This window comes from Cebus imitator, unplaced genomic scaffold, assembly GCF_001604975.1.
Source record: "Cebus imitator isolate Cc_AM_T3 unplaced genomic scaffold, Cebus_imitator-1.0 Scaffold2, whole genome shotgun sequence".
Classification (NCBI taxonomy): domain Eukaryota; kingdom Metazoa; phylum Chordata; class Mammalia; order Primates; family Cebidae; genus Cebus; species Cebus imitator.
This window is the reverse complement of record NW_016107317.1, coordinates 6,012,047-6,038,745: the sequence shown is the minus strand read 5'-3', so window position 1 is coordinate 6,038,745 and position 26,699 is coordinate 6,012,047. Positions and strand designations below refer to the sequence as shown.

At 34.3% G+C, this 26,699-nt stretch overlaps 1 protein-coding gene across 1 annotated transcript in view; it reads right to left on the bottom strand.

The window, feature by feature from the left end:
• PIK3C2G (phosphatidylinositol-4-phosphate 3-kinase catalytic subunit type 2 gamma) overlaps window positions 1-26,325 on the bottom strand; it is a 395,898-nt gene extending 369,573 nt beyond the window's left edge. Inside the window, exons 1-2 of the mRNA XM_017528884.2 lie at window positions 26,248-26,325; window positions 1,498-2,253 (exon numbers count right to left, since the gene is read on the bottom strand). Of these exons, the coding sequence (XP_017384373.1) occupies window positions 1,498-2,175 (678 nt within the window). The 5' untranslated portion in view covers window positions 2,176-2,253; window positions 26,248-26,325. The remainder of the gene's footprint in view (window positions 1-1,497; window positions 2,254-26,247) is intronic.
• Window positions 26,326-26,699: the final 374 nt, after the last annotated feature.

Here is a 26,699-nt window from a genome sequence, read left to right as displayed (position 1 = left end):
GTAGCTTCATTTGAATGCTTGAAGTACTTAGCTCAGTCTCTTCTCTAATTTGGCCCAAATTTCTGCATTGTAACTTCAATTCTGTGTAATTAACACAATCCCATCCAATTCTCAGTCAAAAGCTGACATTATCTACTAAGCCGTGCAAGCACATCCCAATACTTGGCCAAGCAGTAAGTCCTCACTAGAGTTCTGACCCGTACCCACTTCAAAGCTACCTCTTCTTTAGCACTCTGCTAAATCATAGCTGCTCTGCAACTTGGAACTGCAAGCTCTGCCTTCTCAGTCAGTGATGCTGCTTCTCAAATTGGGCTCTACCAGCCTGCATAGCAGCATGAAATTGCCCTCAAGCACAGGCCGAGATGATCACAGGGCCCACTTTTCTCAAGGATTTATGTTCTACACTGCCTATTCAACAGCTGCAATCAGCTACTTCATTTATTTCACCTACCTATATATTCGTTTTTAGGAGTAGAGAAAGTTTAGTAATTATTACACTGTTGTGATCAGAACTAGACAGCCCTAAGATTTCCTGAATTTTAATTTAGATCATTTGAGGTGGTACCTCATTTGCAAGGGAATTTGAATGAAGTAGAATTAGATGTTTCTTTTCCTATGCACTTACTCCATCTGTTATTTTACAATGTTGCCATTATTTGTTTGCAAGTTAATATGAGCAGTATCTATTCCTGAATTCAGGTACCATATTTTCTTCTTTGCATTCATTCTGGATAGCATATCGCAATATACTTTAAGGCTTTGATAAATAGTTGTTGAATAAATAAAGAACCTGTCTGCCTCACACTACAACTACAATAATGTTGCTTCTGCAATAATATTTACTTCTAATTTTACTTGTATCTAGACTCAAGCAGAGAAGTAAGTAGAGAAATCTTCAAGTACAGAAAAAAACTCTAGTTACTACTAAAATGATTGGAAAGCTAGTAATAAAAGCATTAAGATGAGTCACACAATGAATACTTAATTTCCTGCCCTTGGAATGATCTCAATAGTAGTTGCCTGCCAATAGTGTAAATTAAGATCCTCTGGGTAGAGGGGCATTTTTTCTACCAATAATGATATAAAGTTCCAAATCATTACAATGTGACTCAATATATCAATGTAATGAAAGATATGTGTGTTTGTGTATGTGCATTAAAAAAATAGAAAATATTATCCATGAAACCTTCAACTCTGCTATTTTTATCAATGAAATGTAAGTATCATAACTAAAACTAAATAAAATTTTATAATAGTTTTGATGAACCTGGAACTGGAACTTTACAGATGATATTTTTAAAAATGTATTTCCCTTTTTCCTCAGAAAAAAATCATTCATACAAAAACACAATTTTTATGAAAATAATTTTTTTTCAAAAGTAATATGAATAGATTTCTCTTTTTATGGTCAGTTACCTTCATTACCAAATTAACCCAATATATTATTGAATGAGTTCTTCAGATTCATATGTTTAGACTGGCATGTATTATACATACCTCTATGTTCTCCTGCCATGTACTTTCCCACATCCTGGCTTGAAGAGAGCCTTTCAAAAGCATCAAAGAGGGTTCTACAGTGTTCATATGTCCACTTCTTTTGTTATCTTCTTTCTGCATGAAGTCAGTTAAGAAGGATGAATTTGTAGGAGAAATGCTACTTTCAAATCCTATATGGCAGTTATGATTTTCATTTCTTAATTCTTTCTGTAGATTAATTTTATCCAGACTTGTGAATGATGGAGCTAAAACATTGAATCTGAAATCATCAGCACCATGATGTTTTCCTATGGGGTTTCCCCAGGGGCATTCTTTATTCATATTTTGGGAGTTTGGTAACACAGAAGGACTAAAACCAATTACTGGTGCTTTTCTAAGTTGATGCCAGGAGAGTTCAGGGCTTTTAGAAGTGAATTCATTCAAAGATATTTGGTGTGTTTTGTTTAATGAATGCCCTTTTGTGTCCCATTCTGGTGCACTGGGCACAGAAAAGGTGTTCTCATCAATTTCATTCTTGTAGCGTGGAATTTTGTCACTGATCTCATCTACTGTCTGATCAAAACCCAGACTGACTTGGCCAGAAGAATGGGGTTGATTTACAGAGAGAAATTCTTGGTGTTCATACTGCTTTTCATGTGATTCATTGGGATTTGGATCTGTTTGCCAAGAATATGCCATTTTTTATTTTATGTAACTGAGAGGGTTGACTCTGCTCCAAATATCTCCTTGATAATACAAAAGAAGACAGAAATTATCCTAGAAAGAGGATAAAATGAAAGAAAAATATTTAATTTGAAAGAAAAGAGTTTATAAGACAGATATATGATAAATAACTACAAACAAGTGTTTTGTGGACTTTTCTTAGCAAGTGAAATAATTCCTTAAGTACTATAAAGCTCTATCAGGGCTTACAACATTATGAATCTGAAAGGAAAATATTGACTTTGGATAGATTGACAAAACTCCTTGATAGGAAAATAAGTCTACCTTAATTACAATGAAAGTTTCATGAATCTATTCAAAGTCAATATTCTCCTTTTCCTACAGAATATCCACTTATTATTTGAGTACAGAGGGAAATCTATAAGCATGTTGGCATGCTAAAGTCTCTTTCTTATTAGCTAAACAGTCTCTTCTTGACCAGCAATTACCCCATTCATAGACATAGTTTTAAGTCTTTTCTACCCACCACAATTCATCTTAAAATGATTAGCTAGATCCTTTCCTTTACCCCCCAAAACTCTAAATAATTACAAAGCCTTTTATACTTCTCTAAAATTACTAACATTAAATTCATCAATGGACTTAGTGTTAGTAAATTTAAATGACACTTTTTAGTACTTTTTTAATTTATCTCTTCACAGGATTTGATACTGTTCACCATACTCATAATTTCTTGCTTTCTTACTTTGGCTCTCTATGACTCTGAGTCTTTCTGTGTTTGCTCTTTCTCAAACACTGGGTTTTTTTTTTTTTGTTTGTTTATTATGCATTTTCCATCTCATCCTTGTCAGAGCTTATTTTCTTCCCTATTAGTCTTTTAATGTAAATTATTTCATGTCTCCATTTTTCAATGACTTTAACCTTGGCCACTCTTCTTATTACTTAATCAATATCTCCATTTGGATTTTTTTTTAAGTCTCCAAGTGAAAGTCCAAAACTAATCGCAATTCGCCCAAGAACCTGCTCTTATTTTAATGTTCTATAGGGCAAAAAGACCCAATTATTTACTCAGTTGCTCAAACCAGAAACCAGAGTTTCATCTTTGAATCCTTCCTCAACTTCGTTCTTCTATATCCAGTAATCCACCAGTCCTTGTAGGATCTACCATATAAATATGTCTTAAATATATCTTTCCCTCCCTGTCTATCACTGCCATAGTCCTTGTTTAAAGCTTTCATATTCTCACTTGAAACGTTGTATTGCCCCTGGGACTGCTTTTATATTTTCTGCAATCCATTCTTGTGCCCTATACAGTAATCCAATGGCATATGTTTTTTATTTAAGACACTAACCAGACATCTTCACTGGTTACAGTTTTTCAGTGGTTTCCTACCATCTCAGGATAACATTCGTAATTCCTCAGTTGACTTGGAAGTTCCTTAATGACACTTGACACCAACCACTCTCTAGTTGCACCTCACACTACTCAGTTTAATTCTCTTCTTTCCATCATCCTGGCTTTCTGGCTCCTCAAAAGGACTTGATTTTTGATCACTGACATTTGCCCAGGGTGTTATCCTGGAAACTCATCCTACTTCTTGCTTTGCAAATTCTTTTTCATTATTCAGGTTTTAATTAAAATATTACTCCTTCAAAGAAAACTTCTGAGCCCCCAGGGAAGGTAAAACTACTTATTTTCTACAGTTTACACTTCTCCTTGTGACTAATAATTACACTTGTAATTACATATGTACTATTTCATTTTCCCATTAGATCATCAGATCATATTTGTTATTCATTTTTCTTACTGATAACTCAGTGCCTAGTCCACTGTTTCACTCAGAGTAGATGCTCATTTGTTGACCATATTATTTGATAAATTTTATAAAACCACAGTTAAGTTAGGAGAAAAATGAAATTGTGAAGTATTTGCTTCACTTTGATGGATTTATTAATTCTCTTAACAGTTATGTGTGTACATGTGTTAAAGACAAAAACAATATTTTTTCTTTTTTTTAATTCTGACAAAAACAATTTTTAAAGGCTAATTCTGGTAATGAGTATAAAATAATTCTGTATCCATCTTTTTTGCAATGCAATTCGATTTTTATTACATTGGCAATTAAATTTTTTTGAAAATCATAATCACCTGAGGAATAAATGAATATGATTTATTATACTTTACATATTCAGAAAAGTAATTAAACTAACTGATAAATTTGGGAAATATTTTCAAGAGATGTATGTAAATGGGGTATAGGATAATGAATCTCAAAAATGAATCTCAAAATATTATTTAAAGCTATTATAGGGGGTTTCCAAGATGGCCAAATAGAGGCAGCTCTGCAATGCAGTTCCCAACGAGAGAGATGCAGAAGCCGAGTAGTCTCCACAGTTCCAAACAAGGTACCAGGTTCATTTCATAGTATGGTTGGCCAGTGGGTATAAAACAAAGAGGACAAGTTGAGGCAGTTGCATTGCTCCACCCAGGAGGTGCATGCAACTGACTGGAGGAATGGGGACTCTCCCTCTCTGGGACTTCAGTTCGGATACTGTACTTCACCCAAGCCCTCCACAACCCACAGAACAGGAGATCTTTGCTGGGCTGAAAAGCCACCACGAACTGCCTGAACAGGGCTCAGTGCCAGAGTTGTTGGGACAGATCTAGCTGGAAGCACTGGCTGACACTGCGAAAGCCTGCAGGACAGAGCTACCTACCCAATAGAAAGAAGGGGATCTGAAAGCAAGGAATCAGGCAATATGGCTGGGAGGATACCTCCCCTACAAAGCCCAGCAGTCTGAAGCCCTTTCCCTTGAGAGTATTGCAGCCAGTACATCAGTAAGAGAGTGACCAGGAATGATCAAGCTTGGCAAGGGGAAGAGCAGTTCCATTGCAGAGGTGGGCCTAATCTTCCTGGGTAAACAAAAGACACAGTAAATCTATGCAGCATCTCCACTGAATTGGTGGCAGCCTAGCAGCACCTCTGCAGGCAGACAAAGGAAAGGCCACCTCCCCAAGCAGCTACCTGAAATCAAAGCTAGATAAATCCAAGAAGATGGGAAGAAACCACCTCAAAATGGATGAAACCATCAACCAGAACACCTCACCCCCACCGAGGGAACACAACTCCTCACCAGCAAGGGAACAAAACAGGATGGAGAACAAATTTGATGAATTGACAGAACAGGCTTCAGAAGTTGGGTAGTAAGAAACTTCTCTGAGCTAAAGGAACATGTTCTAACCCAATGCAAAGAAACTGAAAACCTTGAAAAAAGTTTAGATGAAATGCTAACTAGAATAACAAGCGTAGATTGCTTAGGGAGATTTTGTCACTACCAGACCTACCCTACAAGAGCTCCTGAGGGAAGCACTAAACACAGAAAGGAAAAACCAGTACCAGCCACTGCAAAAAATAACCAAATGGTAAAGACCATTGATGTAATGAAGAAGCTGTGCCAACCAAAGGGCAAAACATCCAATCAGTAACAAAATGGCAGGATCAAATTCACATATAACAATATTAACGTTAAATGTAAATGGACTAACAACACCCCTATCAAAGGACGCAGAGTGGCAAACTGGAGAAAAATCAAGAACCATCAGTACTGTATTCAGGAGACCCAACTCACATGCAAAGATACACATAGACTCAAAATTAAGGGGTGGAAAAAGATTTGCCAAGGAAATGGAGAGCAAAAAANAAAAAACTTGGTTTGGAATTATAAAAGGTGGTTTCATACATACTCAGTCAAGGACAGAATGGGGGAAATGGAGAGCAAAAAAAAAAAAAAAGAAAAAAGAAAAAAAGCAAGGGTTGCAATCCTAGTCTCTGGTAAAACAGACTTTAAACCAACAAAGATCAAAGAGGCAATGAAGGGCATTTACATAATGGTGAAAGGATCAATACAACAAGAGCTGACTATCCTAAATATATACACACCTAATACAGAAGCACCCAGTTACATAAAGCAAGTTCTTAATGACATACAAAGAGACTTAGACTCCCACACAATAATAGTGGGAGACTTTAACACCCCACTGTCAATATTAGACAGATTGTTGAGACAGAGAATCAACAAGGATATACAGGACTTGAATGCAGATCTGGACCAAGCGAACCTAATAGACATCTACAGAACTCTGCACCCCAAAGCCACAGAATATTCTTCTCAGCACTTACTCTAAAATAGAATACATAATTGGAAGTAAATCACTTGTCAGCAAATGCAAAAGAATGAAAATCATAACAAACAGTCTCTTAGACCACAGTGCAATCAAATTAGAACTCAGGATTAAGAAACTAACTCAAAACCACACAACTTCATGGAAATTGAACAATGGGCTTCTGAATATCAACTGGATAAACAATGAAATAAAGGCAGAAATAAAGATGTTCTTTGAAACCAATGAGAATGAAGACACAATGTACCAGAATCTCTGGCACACATTTAAAGCCATGTCTAGAGAAAAATTTATAGCAATAAATGCCCACATGAGAAAGAAGGAAAGATCTAAAATCGACACCCTATCATCAAAATTGAAAGAGCTGGAGGAGCAAGATCAAAAACACTCAAACGCTAGCAGAAGACAAGAAATAACTAAGATCAGAGCAGAACTGAAGGAGATAGAGACACACACAAAAAAAAAAACCTTCAAAAAATCAATAAATCCAGGAGCCGGTTTTTTTGTAAAGATCAACAAAATAGACGAGTAGCCAGAGTAATAAAAAAGAAAAGAGAGAAGAATCAAATAGATGCAATAAAAAAACGATAAAGGGAATATCGCAACCAATTCCACAGAAATGCAAACTACCATCAGAGATTACTACAGACAACTCTGTGTACATAAACCCATAAACCTGGAATAAATGGATATATTCCTGGACACTTGCATTCTCCCAAGACTAAACAAGGAAGAAGTTGAAACCCTGAATAGACCAATAACAAGAACTGAAGTTGAGGCAGCAATTAATAGCCTACCAACCAAAAAAAGGCCAGGTCCAGATGGGTTTATAGCCAAATTCTACCAGATGTATAAAGAGGAGCTGGTACCATTCCTTCTGAAACTATTCCAAACAATACAAAAAGAGGGAATCCTCCCTAACTCATTTTATGAGACCAACATCATCCTGATACCAAAACATGGCAGAGACTCAACTAAAAAAGAAAACTTCAGGCCAATATCCATGATAAACATCAATGAAAAAAATCTTCAATAAAATCCTGGCAAACCGAATGCAACAGCATATCAAAAAGCTTATTAATCATGATTAAGTAGGCTTCATCCTGGGGATGCAAGGCTGGTTCAACATATGCAAGTCTATAAATGTAATCCAACCCATAAACAGAACCAAAGACAAAAAACACACGATTACTTCAATAGATGCAGAGAAGGCCTTTGACAAAATTCAGCAGTCATTTATGCTAAAAACCCTCAATAAACTAGGTATGGATGGAACGTATGTCAAAATAATAAAAGCTATGACAAACCCACAGCCAATCTTATACTGAATGGGCAAAACCTGGAAGCATTCCCTTTGAAATCTGGCACTAGACAAAGATACCCTCTCACATCACTTCTATTCAATATAGTATGGAAAGTTCTAGCCAGAGCAACCAGGCAAGAAAAAGAAGTAAAGGGTATTGAGTTACCAAAGGAGGAAGTCAAATTGTCTCTATTTGCAGATGACATGACTGTATATTTAGAAGACTCCAAAGTCTCTGCTCAAAAGCTCCTTAAGCTGAAAAGCAACTTCAGCAAAGTCTCAGGATACAAAATCAATGTGCAGAAATCACAAGCATTCCTATACACCAATAACAGACAAACGGACAGCCAAATGAAGAGCAAACTCACATTTACAATTGCTATGAAGAGAATAAAATACCTAGGAATACAACTAACAAAGGATATAAAGGACCTCTTCAAGGAGAACTACAAACCACTGTTCAATGAAATAAGAGAGGACACAAACAGATGGAAAAACATTCCATGCTCATGGTTAGGAAGAATCAATATCATGAAAATGGCCATACTGCCCAAAGTAACATATAGGTTCAATGCTACCCCCATCAAGCTACCAATAACCTTCCTCACAGAACTGGAAAAAAACACCTTAAACATCATATGATACCAAAAGAGCACCCGCATAGCCAAGACAATCTAAAGCAAAAAGAACAAATAAGGAGGCATCACGCTACCTGACTTCAAGCTATACTACAAGGCAACAGTAATCAAAACAGCATGCTACTGATACCAAAACAGAAATATAGACCAATGAAACGGAACAGAGGCCTTGGAAGCAACACCAAACATCTAAAACCATCTGATCTTTGACAAACCTGACAAAACCAAGCAATCGGGAAATGACTCCCTGTTTAATAAATGGTGTTGGGAAAACTGGCTAGCCATGTGCAGAAAGCAGAAACTGGACCCCTTCCTGACACCTTACACTGAAATTAACTCCAGATGGATTAAACACTTACGACCTAACACCATAAAAACCCAAGAGGAAAACCTAGGCAAAACCATTCAGGACATAGGCATAGGCAAGGACTTCATGACTAAAACACCAATAGCAATGACAACAAAAGCCAAAATAGACAAATGGAATCTAATTAAACTTAAGAGTTTCTGCACAGCAAAAGAGACAATCATTAGAGTGAACCAACAACTACAGAATGGAAAAAAATGTTTGCAATCTACCCATCTGACAAAGAGCTAATATCCAGAATCTACAAAGAACTAAAACAGATTTACAAGAAAAGAATCAAACAAACCCATTCGAAAGTGAGTAAAGGATATGAACAGACACTTTTCAAAAGAAGACATATATGAGGACAACAAACATGAAAAAATGCTCATCATCACTGGTCATTAGAGAAGTGCGAATCAAAATCTCATTGAGATACCATCTCACACCAGTTAGAATGTCAGTCATTAAAAAATCTGGAGACAACAGATGCTAGAGAGGATGTGGAGAAATAGGAATACTTTTACACTGTTGGTGGGAGTATAAATTAGTTCAACCATTGTGGAAGACAGTGTGGCGATTCCTCAAGGATCTAGAAATAGAAATTCCATTTGATCCAGCAATCCCATTACTGGGTATATACCCAAAGGATTATAAATTGTTCCATTATAAAGACACATGCACATGTATGTTCATTGCAGCACTGTTCACAATAGCAAAGACCTGGAACCAACCCAAATGCCCATCAATGATAGACTGGACAAAGAAAATGTGGCACATATACACCATGGAATACTACATAGTCATAAAAAACAATAAGTTTGTATCCTTTGCAGGGACATGGATAAATCTGGAAACTATAATTCTCATCAAACTGATACAAAAACAGAAAATCAAACACCGTATGTTCTCACTCATAGGCGGGTGTTGAACAATGGGAACACATGGACACAGGGAGGGAAGCATCACACACTGTGGTCAGTTGAGGGGGGTCTAGGGGACTGACAGGTGTTGGGGAGGGTGGGAGGGATAACATGGGGAGAAATGCCGGATATAGATGATGGGGGAATGGAGGCAGCAAGTCACCTTGCCATGTATGTACCTGTGCAACAACCTTACATGATCTGCACATGTACCCCAGAACCTAAAGTACAATTTTAAAAAAAATCCTGAAAACATAAAGGTAAAATTTTACTTCCCCTATGTATACCTCATGAAGCAAAACTGTAATTTTTTAAATGCTTAATAAATAAAAATCAATGCAGCAAAAAAAAAAGCTATTATAAGAATTCATGAGTCACGTAGCTGTATTATTATCTACCTGAAACCCCCTTCTTAGGAATGGCAGTTTTTCTTTTTATATTTGTAGTGTGAGCTATGTTTCATTACAGCAAATTGTACTCCTTCAACCGTCTGTCGTGGAACTCAGAATTTTTCGGCAGGTGTGACTTCAATTTTGACAACAAGACTCAATATTCTGTTCCACTCTTTCTTAGCTTGACTTGCTCCTTTTAGTTTATTACGGTAAATGTAGCTACATCAAAGTGACTTTTACAATATTTGGTGTTTCCAAAACCTTGAGTTTTTTAAATTTTATAGATCCACAGGAAGTTCTTTAAATAAGGTATCAATGGTCTGATGCTGAAATTAAAGATTCCATTATGCTGGACCATCATGTTATTGTTAATAATAATGATACTTAACATTCTTTGAGCACCTACTCTGTGCTAACGCTTTATATATATGTAGCTATGTACATGTTTTGACATATTTATTTCTCACTTCATGCTGTCAGATATATAATATTATAACTACCACTGAACAAATGAGGAAACTGAGGAACAAAAAAGTGTATTAACTTATCTAAGGCTTGAGTTTATGTTCACAGATTTATTATAAACAGGGGTTAAAGGAAGCACATGAGTGAACATGACATACTAGGATGACATCTAGAGCATGTCTGGATTTCGGCCCTGAAACAGAGCATTAACTCAACTCAACTATCTCCACTAAAAAGGGTTAAAAACTTTTTAATTTTTATTAACAACAACAATTTTTTTCAAGTACTTCTCATAGCAAGCTTGAAATGGGTTAGAAGACTGTTTGAAAAAATTTCATTATCATGAGATAAAGGAGAATGAGAAACACCTTTTTATATTGAAAATGTAATAAAAACACAACCTCTTCCAGATCCATTTCTCAATATTAAATTTGGTTGTGTTAAGAAATTTCTAATAATTTTCAATCTTCTTTTTGCCATCATATTCTAGAAGCTACAATATTTCTTAGTTTATAAACAAATAAAATGTTATTGAGTTCCAGCCAATAAATGTTTGCATTTTGCATTATGAAGTAATGTATAAAATAATTAAAAGTCATACATTTTGAGTTTGAAACAACTATACATGTAGTTTAACAGCATTTGTGACATATTTGAGAAGGCATGTCTGTGAGTCACTGATTTAAGTAAAACTCGACTCCAGAACTATGGAAAATGTACTTGGTAGGCAAAACTGTGTTCCCTTAAGTATTCCCATATTTTAATCCCTGGAACCTGTTACCATCATAAGTTACCTGGCAAAGAGGATTTAAGGCTGCAGATAAAATTATGTTTCCTAATTAGCTGACATTAAAATAGAAAGATTATCCTACTGGACCCAGTATAATCACAAGGATCCTTAAAATGGTAGAAGGAGGCAGAAGAGATCAGACTGCTGTGATGTGAAGATTGAATCCACTTTTGCTGGCTTTGAAGATGAAGAAAGGAGTCACACGGCTAAGAAAATAAGCCTCTAGAATCTGGAAAGGTCAAGGGAACTCTCCCTTGGAGTCTCCAGAAAGGAATACAGCCCTGATGAAATCTTAATCTTAGCACAATGGGACCAATGTTGGACTTCTGACTTACAGAACTGAAACATAATAAACGTGTTGCTCTAAGCCACAAAGTTTGTGATAATTCATTATAGCAGCAATAGAAGATAAATACAATATACAAACTGAAAGGGATATTTCCTAAATTAACTGGAAAATCAGAGACTAGAATAAGTATAGAAGACCACATAAAGAACAGCTCTCTATTTTTGGTTGGAAAGATCAGCTCAATTCAAACAGTGATATTTGAAAGGTGGCATTATTAATGACAACTCCTTAGTGTGCTACACTTCTTATAACCATCTATTCAGTTCAACTTGCAAGAGGTCAGTTTCTGTTGAGGATTAATTACTTATCTGGCTTCAAAGAGAAAGTACAGACAAAATTTTGGCACCTCTCAGAAAAAGGACAGCCCCTACCAGCTGCTTCTAGTTTTTAAATCTACAAACGTATAAGTATCATTCAAATAGCTCCAATGTTCAGATTAGGAACAAAAATATTTACTTACAATAGAACAAAGAAGAAAAGGAACCTTTCTGAAAACATTTGTTCTTGATCCAAAAAGTTCTGACCACATTACTAAGTATATCTACAGGAGAAAGATGAGAAGAGTATGAAAGAAATAAATTATGGGACTAAATAAAAATGATCTTTATTTCAGATAACAAATTTTAGGAGTATAAAATTCACCAGTGTTTTAATTTATATAAATGTCATAGGAGATAGAGATTGTGCCAAGACAGAATGAATCAATGCCAATTGAGCTAAATCATCTGTATTTTTAGTGAGGTGAAAGGGAAGTCTGTAACAATGGCTGCTGACCTGGTTACTGAGAGTACTATAAGCTGGAAGGATATTTGGAAATTCCCAAGTCTCTTTTCATCTTCTCAACCAATTCCCAAGTCTCTTCTCACATGCTGAGCCAAGTGTATATATTACACAGACACACACAGAAAATCATACTTCAGCAAGACATAAATCTGACCTTCCTCAGTTTGATTTGGTGTACAAATACAAAGGCAAGAACCAAACATATAGATAGATAGATAGATAGATAGATAGATAGATAGATAGATGATAGATAGATCTTTTATTATTTACATTACCTCACTTTTTTCATTTCTAATTTGGAATTGAGTGATAAGATAAACATTTTATTATTTACATCAGCTCTGATATTATTTTTATTTAAGTGAAGATGAGGTGCTGAGGGAAAATATTAATCTTTAAACGGTCTCCATCAGCTGCCCTTTTATGTGAACAATTGATGTTTTCTTATTCACGTATAATCTTACAGAAGTTTCACTTCTCATTAAACAGCCTAAAGTTTCTTGCATATGGAAAATTCAAAGCTATCATTTATTCTCATTTTTGAGAGATATTGACTTGAATAAATACATTTATTTATTCACAACCTATTACTCATTTGCACACTTGTTTATTCAGTAACTGTTTGTAAGTATGTATGTCAAGCACTGTACAGAGAACTTGGAATAAAAAAGATACAAAAAAATGTAAAATACAGCTCTGGCCCTCAAGTAGTTCACAGATACAAATTTATATTACACTACAATATAGAAATCACTTTAAGAGACACAGGTTGTATTTTATTTGTAGAATTTCATATAGAATATTGATAAGCTTATTTTGCCTTAGAAAAAGTAAAGGTCAAATTCATGAAGAAAATATTTGAGATCTATATGTTGGGTATGTTTTTATTTAGAATGTGCAGTATGTCGAAGATAATTTTGTGCAGGACATTGAGACCTGGTTTCAAGAATGTTTTGATTCCTAGGCATTGTTAAATATTCAAATTTAAATATAATAAAGCAGTTGAATCAGTAATTCACTCAATGCACCTGAGTGTTTCTTAGGAGTAAATAAGACAATAAAAAGCCTCCTGTTTTCACATAACAACTTTGTGGTAAATGACTTTGTGGGAATAAAACCTGCTTCAGAGAAAGTCATGGGGAGTGAAGGAAACCCACAGACTGAATCCTGATAGTCCTTGAAATACGACACTTCACTAGGGGCTGCATAAGTACCACCTAGTAGCTTTTGAGGAAGAAATAATAATAATTCGATTATTGTCCGAGAAATCTATTCTGAAGAGAATTCCAGGACAATGAGAACTTTTACTGATCAGAAGATAGTGGCTACTGTTTTCTCTGTCTACTGCAACAAATATGTAGATCCCCCTCCTCTGTTTAAGTCTTGTTTTACTGAGTATTCTCTTAGTAATGAATGAGAGAACTAGACAATTATTTTCAAAAATTATTTGTTTCTCAGAGAAATTTTTTTTACATTAAAACTGTAAGCAAAGTAATTAGGAAAAGAAGATTTCAATATGTCGAAGTGGGTTGGGTAAGATTTCAAGAATAGAAGACTCCTAAGCTAACTTGAAGGAAGTAACAGTTTTTCTGACAGGTCTGAGAAGAGGAAGAGGAGGTCCTTAAATTGGTGTCCATACAGAGGATATCAGTTTGGCAAAGTCAAGGCCAAAAATAGGAAGGAAAAAAAAAACAGGAATAAGAAAAATAGAAGATGTGGAATATAAAAGGACAAAGATGAAGAAGAAAGGTGAAGACATGACAAGGCATTTTGTTATAAACAAAGTACTATGTCATGAGTCACAGCAGTGAAAAAGACCAACATGGTCTTATAACTTTATGGGAAAGATAATTGTCACCAGGCTTTTTGGCAGCAAAACCTCGTGCCAGAAGAAAATACTGCGATAGATTTTAGGTATTCAAGAAAAGAAAATTGAACCAAGGGCATAAACTGACTTCAAAATTAAAGCTTCTCAAACTGACATCACTCAGGAACTCAGGAAACATGCAAGAATTCAGGAAATATTGTTCTTATGGACTTTTATTAATAAATACTAGAGAACAAGCTTCAGACAATCAAAATGACAAAGCTATATCAACATAAAGACTGTTGTTGATAATTAAATATCTAATATGTTTTTTGTTGTTTTTGTTTGTTCGTTTGTTTTTTGTTTTTTGAGATGGAGTGTTGTTCTGTCGCCCACGTTGGAGTGCAGTGGCGTGATCTTGGCTCACTGCAACCTCCGCCTCCCTGGTTCAAGCGATTCTCCTGCCTCAGCCTCCTGAGTTGCTGGGACTACAGGTGTGTGCCACCGCACCTGGCTAATTTTTTGTATTTTTAGTAGAGATGGGGTTTCACCATATTAGCTTGGAAACCTCGGACAGATGAGTGACATATTGAAGACAGTTTTATATGACTATCTGCACTGACAACATAGACACAGTTCAATTTTAATAAAAGGTGGAGGACATGAAAATAATGTATACATTTTAAATAAAACTGTTTATTAATCATATAAATGACTGTCCTAGAATTTTTATCTTCATAATATTTTTTATGGAATGCTGGATTTTAAAAATGAGTAATTGTAGCATCCCCAGTACCCTGGAGAACCACTATTCTCTGTAGTACACATTAGAATTGAAAGTATCAGCATGAACTCACGATGTTTAAAAATCTCTCTCTCTCTTTGTCTCTCTCTCTCTCTCTCTCTCTGTGTGTGTGTGTGTGTGTATGTGTGTGTGTGTGTGTGTGTGATTTCTTATAAATTTGTTCCCTGGAAGGTCTAGAAATACTGTTCATTTCAGCACAATGAACATTCCTCACATTCAGATTGTGTTACTGAAACATCATTTCCCAGTAAAAGAAAGCAAGGTTGCTTGGAGGGCCAGTTGATTTCAGGTTTGGGCAGATAATGTATATGATGAGCTGGGATGTCCTGTGACTCAAGTTAGTAAGAAAGATATCAAAGAATACAAAGGTATATCAGTAAAACCTGTGAGCTAACTTGAAGAGGCTTTTACTGGCCAATAAGCATAACAATCAAAATGGATTAAAACATATCAAATGTGTTTATATATATGAATTCACATGACACACATTCACGCACAATGAATTAATTGTCTTTGTACAAGGCAGGGTTAATAAAGTGTACAATCAAATATTTATTTTGTCATTACTAAAATAAAACTGTCACTGGATAACTAAGTAATAGATGAGGCAAAGTTTCTCTTTGTAGAAGAGAAATAAATAAATAAACTAATGAAATTACATTATCAATATTTTATCGTAATTAATGAATTATAAAAACTAGGCATCAAGCATTGGTGACTGCTTTTATCACAAAAAGAGAGGCGGCCAGGCATTTTGTGTTTCCTGATAAAGAATTCAAAACTACCATGAAGAAGTCTTGCCAAATATTCTAAGTTGAATATATTTGACTAAGCCACTAGATTCAAATACCAATGCCCAGGAAAGATAGAGGTCAGAGGGACATGTCAAACTCAATCAGCTGAAAATCTGTATGGAAAAATATAATACGGTTTCTTTAACAAGTAGATTTCTAGAAAAAAAAAACTAAGAGGAAATACATTAATTAAAAAAGACTTAAAAATACCTACTCCACAAAATAAAGGAAAATAAAGCCATACAATTTAGGAATACAAATTTGCTTGATGAAATTATATACGAAATTAGAGAAGTGATATCAGAAGAGTGTTTACTCTTGTGAGAGAAAGGACATTGTGTCTGGTAGAGTAAGCAGGGCTTTCTGGGTGGTAGGAAATTTCTTGACATGGGAGGTGATTACAAGGTTGTTCAGTTTCTAATAGAACATTAAGCTGTACCTTGATTTTGTGTAGTTTCTAATGTCACAAATTTAAAAAGTATTAGGTAGTGTGATTCATTGGATGTATGAAACTGAAGGACTTGCACAAAATCTACATGAAGATGCTGAGTAAGCAGTTGTTACATGTGGCTCTTAAATTGAAGTGACAGATCTTATGGTTTATTCCATAAGCCTTGTTTAAAGAAGTTTAGGAGATTAAGAAGAGATAGCAATATGAGAATGAAATTTCAGTATAAAAGACAATTGGTAAATAACGGATAGACCCCAAAAAGAAAAGTACAGAATGGTCTGAGAGGTAGGAGAAATATAATGTACCACTGTTGTCTCGCTTTGTCCACTTGTGGTTCTGATTGAGAACTGCATATATCACTTCTGCTCACTTCTCCTTGCCTTGAAAGTACAACAATAGTAAGGCTGGAAATGCAGTCTCTTATTTTGTTTGTCACGGACCTAGGGAAAAACATGAGTATTTTATTACTAAAAGGAATAAATGACCTTATTTAGAAAAATCATGTTTGAATGGCTTTGAAGTTCTCTGGGAAAGCTGGAGTTAGAATGTGAAAAGAAAATGCTGAGCCGAGCGCAACTAGCAGGAAAGTCTCTAACAGATGTGGAGGAACAAGGTCGGGGAGGTCAACAAGTAGAGGAGACATAGGGCAGTAGAGAAGGATGCCTGGGACTCTAAGGTGGAATTTTACACTGTGTTGAAAAGGAGCGACGTGGTAAGTCAACAGCCATTTAGAAGAATGTTCGCCTGTCTCCTGTCCCTTGGTATGTCGAGCATGGGACAATGAATAGCTTCAACTAGAGTGTTGCAAAAAAACAGTCCTGAGAGAGAGCCAACTGTTTCTTACTAAAGGAGGTAAAGGAAGCCTAAAAAATCAGCAAAGCATATTGCCTAGATTAAATCTCAAGTGAAAAGAATGTGTCCCTCTGTACATTTTACAAATTGAGATTCTGTCACTCTTCTTGCTTTTGTGGGAAAAAAATGTTAATCAATTCAGGTGTAGTTCTTAAAATTATGTATTTAATTTAAATGCCTTTTAAAAATGTATAGATTTTAATGATAGAATGAGTTGGTATGTTAGGAAACAACTTCAGGCATGTCAAAGTTACATTTTTAGAATATGAAACCATTCCTTAAGAGGATTTATATTTATGAAGTATTATATATTTGAATCATAAGGTACTCACAATAGACTGTTTTCTGTGATTTTAAATTATTTAGAATTAGAGTAAAACTATAGATCATTGTATAGCTAGCCATACTGGTCCAAATCCATTTGGACTGCTTTGAACTCCTCCCTTGGGAACTAAGCCATTAAATATTTGCCTGGAAAACATAGTAGTCCTTGGGCCACATTTAATGTTATTCCCTAAGCTCAACATAATTCTACAAAACTAAAGCAGAATTTCAGCACCATTTAGTGAAAGGTAACAGGGGTTAATGGGAAAAAAAAAGATGGGCTCAAGAGAGTTTCATCTTTATTCTTCATTAATTGCTACACGACTTTGGGCAAACTAATAAACATTTCTAACATCTAAAATTCATTACTAATAAAAATAAAGATATTAATAACTACCTTCCATAGTGATAATAAGTACTGTATAAGAGTAACTTGTGGGACCAGGAGCAGTGGCTCACAACTGTAATCCCAGTAGTTAGGGAGGCTGAGGCAGGCAGATTACCTGAGGTCAGGAGTTCAAGACCAGCCTGGCCAATGTGGAGAAACCCTGTCTTTACTAAAACTACAAAAATTAGCCAGGCATAGTGGTGTGCACCTAAAATCACAGCCATGCAGGAGACTGAAGCAGGATAATTGTTTGAACCCTGGAGGTGGAGGTTACGGTGAGCTGAGATCCTGCCACTGCACTCCAGCTTGGGCAACAGAGTGAGATTCCATTTTAAAAATAAAATAAAATAAAAATAAAAACAAAACAAACAAAAAAAAAAACAGAGTAACTTGTCAGTGTCTGACAAATAATAGCCATATCATTTTATAATTACTATTTGTATGTATCCCTTAATCCATTAATTTTTGTCTATTTTATTTAACTGATTCTACATATTTTAACAGATAATAATAATGAAAGAATGTATATTGTCAATTTTATTTCCATTTGGCATAAGCTTTATTGTTAGTTACCAATATAATGCAGCAAAATTTTCCATTCATGCAAAAGATTACCCTTGTTTTTATAAATATTTGACTGTGAATAGAAATAAGTAGCAGAAACAAATAATTTCATAATAGTTTCTTCTTTGGAGAACTCTAATATTGTGCTGAAACTAAAATGGTAAATAGTTTTTGCTCTTAAATGAAATGTCATTACATGGTAGTCACTGTCCAGGAAATAGTTTGAGAAAATTTGTATGGATGAGCAAAACTTATGGGAAGTAATGCTCCATTATTGCCCTCTGCCCAGATGCAGGAGAGGGGAGAAAAATTATACATACCCCAGTGTATCTATTGCTGTTCTAGTGGCTAGAAATATGTGGATGTTCTTCACCAAAAAAATAAAATTTATAGATGAATTAATTATTCAAAATATCAAAAATATGAACAAATACCTACTTAATGGTGTTTAATATTAATGTAATTGTTAGCATGAGGAAATAGGTTCCTAAGATTTAGATTTCCTAAGAAATCTAAGTTTCAGCCAGAGGTGGTGGCCCACGTCTGTAATATTAGCACTTTGGGAGGCCGAGGCAAGTGAATAGACAAGGCCAGGAGTTTGAGATCAGCCTGGCCAACGTGGCAAAACCCCATCTCTACTAAAAATAAAAAAATTAGCCAGGCATGGTGGCACACACCTGTAATCCCAGCTATTTGGGAGGCTGAGGCATGAGAATTATTTGAACCCGAGAGGTGGAGGTTGGTGCACTGATATGCACCACTGTACTCCAGCCTGGGTGACAGAATGAGACTCTGTTTCAAAAAAGAAAGAAAGGAAAAGAAAAGAAAAGAAAAGAAAAGAAAAGAAAAGAAAGGAAAAGAAAAGAAAGAGGGAGGGAGGGAAGGAAGGAAAGTGAGAAAGAAAGAGAGAAAGAGAAAGAAAGAGAGGAGGGAAGGAAGGAAGGAAGGAAGGAAGGAAAAAAATCTAAGTTTTGACTAAATCTTTGACAAAGTTATTGTTATAGTGAATGATATATATGATTTAAATATGATTTAGAGAAAGATCTAAAAATTTTTTAAAAGGAAAATATAGGTAAAATCAATAATAAGGTGAATAATTGGCAATTTTAATGCTTCTGAGAAGACAGCACACACATAATGATGTATACCACAGAAAATTGCTTTTTAAAATATGGCTAATATGCACTGTTTGAATAGCCACATTTTATTTTCACTATTTAAAACAAGTATCTGAATTATGTCATATGATTCACAGCATAGGAAATACAACAGTGAGAATTCATCTAAAAATCAAAGTAGTGTTAGAGTTAAATGAATTAGTATAGGAAAGCTGAATGAAAGAACCGATAGGTGAACAAATTCTGAAAGCTTTGTAACAAGTTGAGAAAAGTTACAAATTATAAAATCAAAAGTTGGTCAAATAGACTGTGGTTTTAGGAAATGATATCCCTAGTGATATCTCTAATCTTAGAATAATATTAATAACAATAACAATCAAGGTATTTGACGTCAATACAGTTGACTTGCTGTAGAATGGTATCTGGCTGGTAACATGACTCAAAAAGTTAAGCAAAGATAAATTGGGAAAGCAAACAAAACTTTCGTAATATAGCATTACCAGCCACAAAGACTGACATCCATTCAGTCAATTAAATTTTTATCATATGTAAGTCAAAACAGATTAAACAGAAATGGAAGGAAAAAATCCACATGTACTGGCTGGCACTTGCTTGGTATCTGAAGGAGAATAAATAAGCCAGCCTGAGAAAATGGTAAAGAGATGACTCATTTTTCTGCTACTACCTGATTGGGAGATGTAAGGTCTTATCAATTCCCTCCACCACCCTGAAAAGGTTGTTCCACTCCACAGCAACACCTTTCAGTAGCAACCAGAGCCACATGCCACTTAGCTTTATACATGCTTTCTAAGACTAAAATTTGCATTAATGCAAAATGCTAAGTCAATGGTGACTGCGCATTTGTTTTGCCTCATGTAGGAACGGGGAATAAATATTTGAGATAGAAAAAAATGCCATGAGAGGGTAAGAAAACAGACCACTTCTGGCAAAAGAGGGACTATATATTGGTTAGAATTAGCTAGATAGGTATACCTTCTCAAAATAGTCAATCAGACAATGAAAGCAATATAGATGAAGTACAGAATTTAGAGATATTAAGTGACTACCAGTGACCAGAAATCAGATGAAGTCTGTTCATATTTACCATCCCTTTAGCTGAAAATCTGAGAAGCATGCTCTAACAGGTAAATAATGAGAGGAACCAGACAGGATGAGCCACAGACATTGTTTATGAGTCATCGATGGATGAGTAATTAGGAAAAATATGTTAATATAAATGTGGAAATATTCTGCAAGAAATAAAGCGAACGCTTATCAAGACAGTAAAGAAGATATTACTTTGAAAATATATGCTACGTATAACTAAGTAATTATTACAAAATCAGTAGTTGTGATTTATAAAATTAAGAAATCATGTACTCTATTAAATAATGTATAAAATTAAAAAGTAGTAAGACAAAATGAAAAAAAGAGAAGAAATTGAAAAAGAGGGAGTTGTCAATGAAATAGAGCTTAATGAAATACTGAGATGTGAAGAACTTGAAAATTCAGTCACATATTTAAAATATTACTTAAAGCAGAATTGATACATCAGAAAACTAAATTTTGAAATAAAATTGAAAAACACTATGAATACAGAATAAGAAGAATAAGTGATAGAAATGAATAAGAAGTGATTCTACAATTGTAACTTTCATAGAAAGGAGAACCATTACTATATTATGAAAATCCTGAAAATAATCAGTAAAAGTAGAAACAACCAACATTGAAGATAGCCAAAAAACCCTGAATATGCCTATGATATCTGCATATGTATATGACACATATATACATAACTAGAAAATATATGTCTATTGTGAAATTTTAACAATAAAGCATTTACTCAACAAGAAGAAAAGGAAGAGAAGAAGGAGGAGGAGGAATAAGGGAGGGAGGGAGAGAGGAAGATAGGAGGGAGAAAAAGGAAGAGAAAGAAAAATCTGTCTGGACATATACTTTACCTTTAAAGACAAACTGCCTTAAGATAATGGAACTATGTCTACCTAGTTCTAAAGGTAAATATGTTCTATAACAAGCATTCAATTTTTCTTTTGTATGTGAGAGCCACTAAAACATATTTGAACATATGTAAGTGCTCACAAACCTTTGTGCATTTCTAATGAGTAATGTGAATCAGGCCACAAAATTTTAATCAAAATAAGAACTCAAAAATAGGAACTAATAATAACTATTTAAAAATTAGTTAAGATTGACTAGGCCTAAATAATGATTGGAAATACAAGTTAATGATTTAAACAATTCCTCCATATTAATAAGCTAGATGAAGAATCCTAGATTATATTTCAACTAAAACTGAAGGGTATGTTAAATTTTCTGTCTTACAAGAGAAAAGGGGATAAAATATGCTGTTTTCTTTCCACCAATGATTTTTTAGTTCATATATATTTGTTTGTATATATATAGTTGGTAAGTATTACAGACCTATTAGTTGGAGAAAAATATTGTGCATATTTTCCAAAACGCTAGAGGAATCAAAATGTGATAACATCTACATTATATTCAACAGGAATATAGGAAATTAAAAGTATGTTTTAAGAATAGCAAAGAGAATGGGCCCTGTGCGATCAATTACATCTCTAATGATGAAAAATATAAGCAGTTAATAAGATGAAAAACATTATGCAAATATAAATTTTCTATTATATAGTTTTTGTGACAGAAATCCATAATATATGAAAGCAAAGTTAAAAGTATTGCCAAATATATCACTCAAACATACACACCTACACAGACACACACACACAGACATACAAAATAAAGCAAGGGAGGCAATATTAGTAACAGAAAACTATAGGCTAAAAGCATCAAGACCATTTTATTGAAATTTTTACATAAGTTATAATAGATATGGGCATTTATGAATCAGATAAAAGTGTTTGTGCGTTTTAAGATGAATTAATAGAAACTTTTGGAATCTTATAACCAGCTCAGCTCAATTTATTAACTAATATTAACTTTATATTTATACTTTGTACGTTTACCTTTTCCATCTGCTAAAGATTGAATCCTTTAATAAGTAGTTTATCAATAAATCATACAAAACACTTGTTTTTCATTTAATTTTGTATTCATTCATAATTTCATATTCATTCATAATTTCTTAAAATGATGAAGCATAAATGAACATACTTAAAATGTAAAAAATAATTTTCTCACATCAGAAACCAAATATCAAGGACATATTTGAGAAATGGATTTAACCAGAGCCCAACTGACAGAAGTACAGATTAAAGAAAAATTTGCCACTAATTATTCTAGAGAAGTCTTTTCTCCTTGGAGTTTGAATAAATAGCCATGTATGTGTATATACAAATATATAAAAACACACACAACCATGCAATAATCAAGCTGATGCTTATAAAATTATTTCAGTACTATGAGAGGAGAATGTTATCATAAGACCCTAAGAAAGACAATTCTCAAAATCACGGAGGAAAAGGCTTGCTGAGTGAGCAAGCGTTCAGATGTCCCATGCAGGCTTTTACAGCAGGCTATTAGTCTGGCAAGACAGAGGAGAAAAGAGTGATGACGGTGATCTCAATCTGCGGAAGACACTGTGCACTGTGAGCCAGGGAGATGGTTTTTCTCCACATGTCCAGAGAGATTTTTCTCAAAAGGTAGAGTGTGGATGAGAAAGTGCTCAGAAACAATAGATCTGAATTCAGCCTGTCTGCTCACACAGCTGATTTTCTTCTTTTGTTATCACATACAGTACTCCAAAAAGTACCATCTCAGGAAAGAAAGAAATTACTCCTATTCAAAGATGCATAATAACAAAAAAGTAATCATAATGGAACCTAAGCAAAAACTATCACGACAAAGGAGGAAGCCAACATAATCTTGGGAAAAAAATTAGATGAAGAATGTAAGCCAATACTCAACAAAACAGCATTTCGAAAAGCAGAACAAAGTAAAAATGTGTTCTCATAACCTGTTTATCTCTAGAACATTACCATTAGTGGAAATTTTTAAAGAATGCGCTTAAGAGTGGAGGGAAAATTATCCCAGGAAGGTCTGAAAATACAGGAAGGGGAGGTGAGTGACGATTGTAGTTAATACATGGATAACTGAACTAGTGTTTTTATAAACAATAATAACAACTTCTAATCTGGAAAGCAAAATGAGTAAGATATTGTTAAATACTAGACTATAATGCTATGTAAATTGGGATTGAGTAATCCAACTTTTAAAAATTCTTGTACTGAGAAAGTACAGATACAGATAAATTTTGATTTTTGAAGAATGCATGTTAAATTTTCAGATAATAAATGTATATTCAGATAATAGAGGATATATTTTCTACTGGTAGAAAAAGAAGAAGAATGAAAACAACAAACATCATTCAAGTTGGAGGAAGTTCCATAAGTGAGGAGAGAGGATGAGAAAAAGGGGGCACTGATTTCAGTCAGCTAAAGACAAACATTTTCCTTGTCCTATCTTCAGCTGAAGCACAAATATAAATGTTCTCTAACATGAAGAAATGCAAAGCTATAGATCAGAAATATAAATGCAAATGTCTGGTTATGTCATATAAAATCTATACATTGTTATATTTTATTAAGAAAAAAGCTAAATGAGATTTGTTACAGATATACCAGAAATGAAAGGACAAGTATTGCTTAAAATTAAAAAGACAGAAAATGTATCACAGGCAATTTCTAATAATATCAACAACAACATAAAACGTGTCTCATTATATTAAAAAGACAGAACTATTGGAAACAATAATTCAGGAGGTAAAGAAGAATACTTTATAAGGTAAAAATTCAATTCATCAGGTGCATATCACAGATACACACTTAAAAATCATTCATTTGAAATTTAAATGGCAACAGTTTATACTGCTACAAGTAGAAACTAACATAACCACATTTATAATAGAAGTAATAGTGATCTCATATCATTTGTAGAGAGCAGTCAAAAATATACAATTAATAAGCTTAATTCGATGAACATATATGATACTGTATCCAATAATTGGAATTTACACCTTCTTTTTAAGGACAAGGATGGCTTATGAAAATTGATCATATATTTGGCTAATTCTAATATAATTCAAAGTCAGTATTATACAAACTGTTTTCTCTGTCCCCAAAGTAGTCAAAATCAGTAAAAATAACTAACAAGGGAACTTATGTTTTTAAACTTAAGAAACATTTTTAAATAACTCAACCAGAGAAAAACTACAATAAAATTAGAAAAACTTTGAGATAAAAAATAAGGTTGCTAAGAAAAATACATATTTTTGCATAAGAAATTCAAAGATACACATCACTCTTATTTTATAGCTGAAAAACTTGAAAATATTTCAGACAACAGAAAACTAAATCATAATAATTTAAAATGCACAAATTTTGTCATAAAAGGTCTATTGCTAAGATCTGATAACAGTTAAAATGGTTTTATGCCTAAATAATTTAATCATTCTTTTTTTGCTATGATTATCTGTATACGATTTCATCAGATCACACATTCGGAAAACAGCAATAATTTAGTTAGAAATACAATGCAATGCTTTTCCAGATTGAAAACGATTACTTCATCCCAGTTTTTTCCTAACCTCTAAGACAATTGTACCATATTTTGCTTACTTGAAGAGGGCTTCCTCACAACCAAAATGATCCCAGCTCTGGCAGAAGAAAAAGTGAAATCATAGCCTTGGGGTTCACAATGGCATCACAGGATCTTGTTTATTTCAGTGAATCAGTGAAGACTCACCCTACTTACTATGAACCCTTTCTATAGGAGGTAACAGTTGTTGTTGGTTTTTTTTTTTTTGGCCAGCTCGCTTATGATGAGCTATTTTCTTATGCTCACTATTTTCTTATGCTTAATTCACAAACTTGCTTTCCACCTGGTTCAGGTGGCAGATAGACATGCATAAAGAACAAATAACATGTCATGGAAAGAGCCCTGAAGTTGGAATAAGAAAACCTTGATTAAAATCCAAGCTCTTAATAACATGAGTGGTATGTGTTCCTTAACCTCGCTGAGTCTGTTTCCTAATATGCAATAATTACATTAGCTAATGCATTTAAAAAGGTGATCACTATATATAAGTTATATATTATGATTAGCTTGAAAGAATAGGGTATATCTTCTCTCTAACTTTAATCCCAAGCATCAGAAATAGAATTGTCCATCAGGTGAGAACAGAAGGGGCAACTGAGACACAAAATAGGTTCACACTGGCCTCAGTGAGCTACCAATAAAGAGATAGCTCATTGAAGCACAGAGGGAGAAAAATGGAAATAGAACAGAGCTTCTCTCCAGCAGGAGTTGCTGCTAGTTTGGATCCCATATAGTAAGAAATTCCACCTTCCATTTAACAATAATTTTCTCTGTGGGCCATCATGGGGATGCCATCTACAGGCTAGTGGCACGAGCTTCAAGACACTAAAAGTTTACACTAGGAAAAATCTATCAGCAGACATGAATGAAATAATCAGCTCAAGGCTCTCATGAAATGGTATGATATCAAATGCAACCTGTGGTGTCAGCTAGCTGGAGAGAGAGAGAGAAAGAAAGAGGCAGAGGGAAAGGGGAAAAGAAAGAATACATTTTTTTTCAGGAAAGATCTATCTTCTGGTTGTAGATTTTAGGGAATATTTACAAGCTGGATATTTCTGTTTCAAAATATGGCACAAACTCATTCAGATTTTAAATTCATCTACAATTTTCATATCACAGCATAATTAAAGAGCTACTTTGCCTCAATGATATATTTGAATTGAAATATCATGCCATGTATTTAGTTAAATATAGGAAGTATATTTGTTTTAGTTTCTTACCTGATGCATATATCTTCCTGAAATGAAACACGATCTCATTTCTTTTCAAGAGTCAAATACACTCACACAAGCTAAAACACTTTTATTTCAGGGGAACGTGATGCTTCCACTGGAAGCTTTTATTCCGGTTTGGCAGGTTGGGCATGTTTGGAAATCTATTTTTCATTGAACCCTGAGGGTTATATGAAAAAAAAAAAAAGTTTGCACTGACATAATGAATAGAGGATTTAAGCCAAAAACCTAACAATAAATTAGCTTCTCTGGTACACAGAATTTAGGCCAAAGATACCGATCAGCAATATACAAATGAAAATATATTTTTGAAAAATGTGTAAGGTGAGCATATTTCCCCTCAAATTACAGCTAAGGTTAATATGCATTTGAACATGGAGGTGGTTGGGTGTGGTGGAACCAGTGGTCTCAATTTGCAGGAGCAGAGGTGAGCCCTTGAA